This window comes from Hyperolius riggenbachi, chromosome 7, assembly GCF_040937935.1.
Source record: "Hyperolius riggenbachi isolate aHypRig1 chromosome 7, aHypRig1.pri, whole genome shotgun sequence".
Taxonomy (NCBI): domain Eukaryota; kingdom Metazoa; phylum Chordata; class Amphibia; order Anura; family Hyperoliidae; genus Hyperolius; species Hyperolius riggenbachi.
In genome coordinates this window covers 1,410,129-1,417,163 of record NC_090652.1, presented here as the reverse complement: position 1 = coordinate 1,417,163, position 7,035 = coordinate 1,410,129, and the positions used below count along the sequence as shown (strand labels likewise).

The window sequence follows — 7,035 nt, the reverse complement described above, 5'->3', positions numbered from 1 at the left end:
CAACCTGGGTTCAAAAAATCTCTGCTTCTTTCTACTCAGTAAGCCAGCACCTATTCAGTAGGAGACCTTGGGCAAGACTCCCTAACACTGCTACTTCCTACCGAGCAAGTCAGCACTGAGTCTGCCAGGAGAAAAGTAATTATAAATGTTCCTTGTTACTCTCTACTTTGCCCCCCCAATCTTACCCTTACAATTGAATCACCCAATCTTATTATTAGTAACCCTAGCCTATAGCTGTCAATACATACATTCATTTTTACAGACAGATTATTTCAAAATGATCGAATCTGGTGATTATCAACCACCCACATCAATCAGAATTTCATTCAATCCATGGCAAAAATGTAAAGTACATTCAAACAGTACATTTTTACAATTGGACACAGTGGTATAGAGGCGGTAGATCGGCGGCTCGCAGTATTGCACTGAACCACTACTGTACTATGATTATTTTCTGGTGAAATGCTGCCGCATTGCGAGTATTTTCATGGAGAGGGCAGCGCCACAGGTTTCCTTGCCTGCAGTGACGAAATGGCCAGAGGCGCCCCTGTATAATATCTTCAAACTTCTAAACAAGGGACTGTGTTTTCAAATCCATGCTGTCCATCCAAACATCTCTGTGTAAGGGCAATTCAGTCTATACAGGCCCTTTGATCTCTGCAGGATACCAGCTGGAGCTGAGAAAGTTCACACCTTGACTCTAAATAGGGCCTTTCTCAGCAGGACCCCTGAGCTGTCTCTTTTGTCCATTCTAATGTGTAGGGTGGCCATCCGTCCGGATTTAGGCCGGAAAGTCCGGTTTTTGGACTGCTGGTCCTCCAGCCAGATGTCCTCCTTTTTGGACTGCCCGGCCTGATCTCCATCTCCGCAACAGAGAGTGACGTGACTGACGTCAGTCACGTCACATGTAGACGGCGCACGCCGCACCGCGGGAAAAGGCTGCCCCAACTGACGCAAGTTGGCCCGGCTGACGGGGGGAGGAGCAGACGACGCGAGCCAGGCAGCCACAGCCATACTCAGCCAGCCTAGGCCTAAGCAAGCCAGAGCCAGCAGTGTGAGTGCCGGCGAGCCGCCCGCCCGTGGTCACCGTCACACAGACACAGCCAGAGCCTCTCTGAGAGAGCCAGCAGCGCAGCCAGCACAGTGAGTTCCGCCGCCCGCCGTGGTCACAGACAGCCAGAGGCAGCCAGCAGTGTGTGAGTGCCACTGGGGAAATCTTCTGCCAATGAGATTGCATTTGTGGGGAAATCTTCTGCCAATGAGATTGCATTTGTGGGGAAATCTTCTGCCAATGAGATTGCATTTGTGGGGAAATCTTCTGCCATTAAGTTTACATTTGTGGGGAACTCTTCTGCTAATAAGATTGCATTTGTGGGGAAATCTTCTGATAATACGATTGCATTTGTGGGGAAATCTTCTGCCAATGAGATTGCATTTGTGGGGAAATCTTCTGCTAATAAGATTGCATTTGTGGGGAAATCTTCTGCTAAAAAAATTGCATTTGTGGGGAAATCTTCTGCCAATGAGATTGCATTTGTGGGGAAATCTTCTGCCAATGAGATTGCATTTGTGGGGAAATCTTCTGCCAATGAGATTGCATTTGTGGGGAAATCTTCTGCCAATGAGATTGCATTTGTGGGGAAATCTTCTGCCAATAAGATTGCATTTGTGGGGAAATCTTCTGCCAATGAGATTGCATTTCGTGGTCGGCCGGCCCTCCACCATGTGGACTATTGTGTGCCACTGTCCTCGGTAAGATGTCCTCCTTTTCAGGGTGTGATGTCCTCCTTTTTGGGGTTCTGCAAGGGGCCACCCTAGTGTATGTGCAGTCCAGACTTACTAAGCTCCAGGCACCAGAATCTCAGGCCATTCATCACTCCACAGCACTCTGCACTATCCAGGGCACATTAAAAGTTACACGGAGGCTAGGAGGACCCCACTCTCCTCTGTTCTGTAGGGTGACTCCCATGTGCCCGTTTCCCAGTGATTACAAAAAACTTAGTATATTTCAATCAGGCACTTGAGAGCCAGCCTGAAGAAGCGCAGGGTCCTCTGGGCTCTGTGTAGCTGTTCATGTGTCCGGGGACAGTGCAGAGCACGGCTGATGCAGGGGATAAATGGCGATGATTCCTCTGCTCAGCGGGACACAAGGAGGGGGGCCTGGGACAGAGGAGCGTGCCTTCCGAACAGTGGCTTCCGCCGAACACAGTGAAGGTCCTGCTGTGACTGTTGGGACCTTTGCATGCAGGGAGGACAAGCGGCCCCCTCAGGGGTCCAGGGGGCCCGGGCCCGGTCGCACAGGCAACCGCTGCGACCGTGGCCCCCACACCAATGCTCTATACCCACCAGCTCCACTGGTGAGATTCTGCTACTCATTCTGTTACTGTTGCACCAAGCACTACATATCTTGTTGGTAATTAGCTATACTTGTATTATTGGTGATACTGCAGATCACCACATAATCAGGTATAACATCTGTATTATTGGTGATTCTGCAGATCACACATAATCAGACGTCTGAGTTGCTACACCAATCGTTACAATTAGTATGTTTTTTAGGATGCAGGAAATGTCTTAAATGTCTGAAGACAGAAACTCCATGCAGATTTTGCCCTGGCCAATGTTCAAGCCTAGGACTCAGCACTAAAATGCAGTAGTGCTCCCCACTGAGCCTCTATTCTACTCATAGATATCTGCTCATCCATGTCATCAATTCTGACCCTCTACTACCCTTCCTCCCTCCATTCTACTTCTCTTCTCTTGTATCACTTACACTACAAACACACTGTGCTTATCTCCAGAATGGATTATGCATCAAACTATTAAACCACATTACCATATCAGCCCTTCAATGTCATGATATACCCACTCCAGTCCTATCCTAACAGGTGGTAACATATCTGCATATCTCATAATGTTATTCTGAAATGAAGAATGCCTTGCTTGATAATCCGATCTTGCAATGTGACTGACATTGGAACTTGTAGTGTGGGTGCTGTATTTATTTGAGGTGCATACTGGCAGCATGTGCTGTATGGCATACAATGCTGACCATCCACAAGGCAAACCTAGACAGCTGCCTAGGGTCTGGAGAGAGTCTAGAAGCCTGGAGGATGTTAGCCCCCACCAAATCTAACTAAATAAGCCAGGTGACCATCAGCGGAGGGCAAAAAGTGTCATCTTGCCTAGGGCCCCGTTTCATAGTTATCCCTCTCTGATGGCTTATATCATGTGTGAAGTGTTCTATGTGATTTTTTTTTTTTTTTATATTGGGGGGGGGGGGGCACAGAATGTCTTGCCTGGAGTGACAAAAAGGCTAGAGGCACCCCTGGGTGTGAGTGTAATCCAGTATGTCTCTGAGCTAAACATAAGAAATAAAAAACAGTTTTGCCGCCACCCCTTCCCCAGGCAAATAATAAGTAACTGGTTGTTCTGGATTCCGAGAATCAGAGACTATCACTTTGGTTTCCTCTCCTGCTGCCAGCGATGGCGTCTGCTGATCTGAGCGAGGAGCTGGAGTGTCCCGTCTGTCTGACCATTTATACAGATCCTGTAAGCCTGAGATGTGGTCACAACTTCTGCCGGGTCTGTATTGATCGTGTGCTGGACTCACAGGAGGGGTCTGCAGGTTATTCCTGTCCTGAATGTAGAGAGAAGTACAAGGAGCGGCCTGGATTACACAGGAACATTGCTCTAAGGAACATAGCAGAGCGTTTCCTGACTACTCAGTCAGATCAGGAGGAGGCCGGAGTCCATTGTACTTACTGTATCCATTCTCCTGTACCTGCTGTTATGTCCTGTCTGCTGTGTGACGCTTCTATGTGTGATAATCACCTGAGAGTCCACAGCAAGGCACCAGAACACGTCTTATGTGCCCCCACCACCTCCCCGGAGACCAGGAAATGCTCCGTCCATAAGGAAATACTGAAGTATTACTGCACTGAGGATGCCTCGTGTGTCTGTGTGTCCTGCAGACTGGATGGAGAACATCGGGGACACCAGGTGGAGACACTACAGGAGGCCTCTGAGAAGAAGAAGAAGAAGCTGAGAAATGATCTGCAGACACTGATGGCAGAGACAGAGGAGGCTGAGAAAAGAGTCCAGAGTCTGGAGGAACGCAGGAGAAAAGCACAAGAAAAAGCAGATGGTGAGACAGAGAGAGTCACTGCCCTGTTCAGAGACCTCAGGAGACGGCCGGAGGAGCGATTCCTGAGTGACATTATGAGTCAGGTACAATCCTATGATGACATCATCAGACAGCTGGAGATAAAGAAGGCGGAGCTGTCCAGGAAGATGCGTCACATTGAGGAGCTGTGTAACATGACTGATCCACTGACTGTCTTACAGGAATCAGACACAGGTGACTTGTGTGACACGGAGGACAGACATGATAAGCAGCTCCATGATGGAGGGGATCTGGATGTGGCTGGCATCTCACACACATTACACACAGGACTGGCTGATATCATGTCTGGGGTAATTGTGCAAAACCATACAAACACACAGGCCACGCCCCCACTATCCAGGCCACGCCCCCAGTCCTCCCCCACTGCACAACACACACAGGCCTATCCACATTCCAGTACAGAGGACAAAGTTCCCATCACTGCTAAACTATCCAGGCCACGCCCCCAACCCTCCCCCGCCTCACAACACACACAGTGCCAGGCTGGGGGGACACATATTGGGGCTGCACAGGAAACATTAGGGCTGCCAGTGTATGCAGACATATTACTGGATGTAAACACAGCTGCTAATACTCTACATATATCAGATGACAGGAGAACTGCATCCCTGTTACCATTCTGGCAGAACCACCCAGAAACACCAGAGAGATTTCAGTTTTATACTCCTCAGGTGTTGAGCAGCCGGAGTTTCTCCTCAGGGCGACATTACTGGGAAGTGGATGTTGGGAGATCACGTGACTGGAGAGTTGGGATGTGTTACCCCAGTATAGACAGGAGAGACAGGCAGTCACGGATTGGAGAGAATAACAAGTCCTGGTGTTTGTGCAGGGGGTATAATCAGTACTCAGTGATACATGACAGTGAAGTGATCCGGTTACCTGATGGGATCCCCAGTGATAGAGTCAGGATAGATCTGGATTATGAGGCCGGGCAGATCTCCTTTTATGCCCTGTGTGACCCCATCAGACACATCCACACCTTCACTGCCACCTTCACTGAGCCCCTCCATGCTGCGTTATATGTAGGGGGGTGGGGAGGCTGTATAAAGATATCTGGGGGGAGTCAGGGGGTGTGAGAGCTCCGCCCACTGGTGACATCACAGGGAGAGGATTGTGATTGGCTGATTGTCCTGCCAGTAATTACTAGCTGTCTGTGATTTCCAGGGACAATTCCTGGTTTCTGCCCTGAATCATTATATCCTAAAATCCTCATTTATTGTCACGTGATTATAGCTGTATCTGTATATCTGTCACTGATAATAATCACTATTCTCTGTATTACCTCCAGTGATGAGCTGCCTGTGATAAGAGACATGTAACATGAAACTCATTATTCCTATATCTGTTTTTTAATATTTTGGATTCATTTTAAAATAAATACATTTATAATAAATATTATAATACTTTATATTCTGGTTGAACTTTATGGACAAATGTCTTTTTTCAACCCAAATAACTAGGCAATATATAAAGAAGATAAACAGAAGCATGACTCATGAATGTAAATATTACTGTGTCCAGCAGGTGGCGCTTCAAACACTTCATTAAGTTTGTACAGCCCTGCTTATCAGGTGTGCTCCTGTAGTGATATTACACAGCACTGCAGACTGACTTACACAGGAGGGACACAACTACCTATAGGGATATGTGCACACGTATAAGAGCCTTTACAGATAAAATAAGCATTCCCCAATCAGCAGCCTGTCCTAATATGGCCCAGGTCATGGCTGCAGTGATCACAATATAGCAGGAGGTACTGCTGTGTAGTCACTTATGTTAAAGGCTGGTTTCACAGTGGGAGGTTACAGGCGCACGTTAGAGCAGCCTGTAACGCACCCCAACGAAAAATCAATGGGGCTGTTCACAGTGCCCACGTTGCGTTACTTAGTAACGCTGCGCCATAAGACAACGTACTGCATGCAGTACTTTATAAGCGGCAGAGCCGCGTTAGACTGTTTGCACATTCTCAGTAACGTTGGGGAGGAGGGGAGAGAGGCCGGGCACATGGCTAATTAACATTCACTGCACTCAGTGGCGTGCAGTGTTTACTTCCTGGAGCGGCCACTCTGTGCGGCGATTGGCCGGGCGGGACCACGTGATGCCGCATGCGCACAAGAGTACGCATCACGGACGCCAGAGTGAGCTGCACAACGCGGCTCACTTTGACGTCCACACCAGAGAGCACCAGGCCTTGCATTAGGAGCACGTTATGTGCCCTATAACTTCCCCTAAAACGCAACGTCCTGGTGTGAAACCAGCCAAATACACCAATCTTCAGTCTGTGCTATGCAGGGGCGTTTCTAGGTTCCTGGGAGATCCGGTGCACCCTTGGGTACCAAGAGGGAACAAGTGTGAGGCGCACGTATCATACTTCTGCCTAATCAGTGGTGAAAAAAACAAGATATAGATTGTTTCGTTGTGATAAGCAGTAATAAAGTTATAGGGGAATGAATGAAAGGAGTGCTGACAGGTGACAATTGCTCTGGCTTTTTAAGGGGAAAAACCCTTCGAGGTCGTGACGAGAAGAGTATCCGCACAATACGAGCAAACCAATCATTAGAAGACATCTCTTTTATTCCATCCCGAGCAGCAATACAACTCCATATCAAGCAGTAGTAACACTCCTTGGAGTTGATTCACTAACGCGTGCTTTAGATTTTGCGTGCGCCCTGCAGGTGAAGGTTCAGACTCGCGCACAAAGTCTTGTTTTTTTCTGCGCGCACTGCGCTGTGGTTCGCACGAAATGCGGTTTTTCAAGTGAACTACGGCCCTGCGAGCGTTATGTAGGTAGAGTTTGGTAAGATGATTAGCAGCAGTGTGTGTGCGCGTGAAAATCGTTGTGTGTAGGA

General features: G+C 48.2%; 1 protein-coding gene across 1 annotated transcript; it reads left to right on the top strand.

Moving 5' to 3' along the window:
• Nucleotides 1–3,476: 3,476 nt before the first annotated feature.
• On the top strand, nt 3,477–5,378 carry LOC137524047 (E3 ubiquitin/ISG15 ligase TRIM25-like). The gene has a single exon (XM_068243470.1). It carries the CDS (start codon nt 3,487–3,489, stop codon nt 5,260–5,262), a length of 1,776 nt encoding a protein of 591 aa, XP_068099571.1. The 5' UTR covers nt 3,477–3,486; the 3' UTR covers nt 5,263–5,378.
• Nucleotides 5,379–7,035: the final 1,657 nt, after the last annotated feature.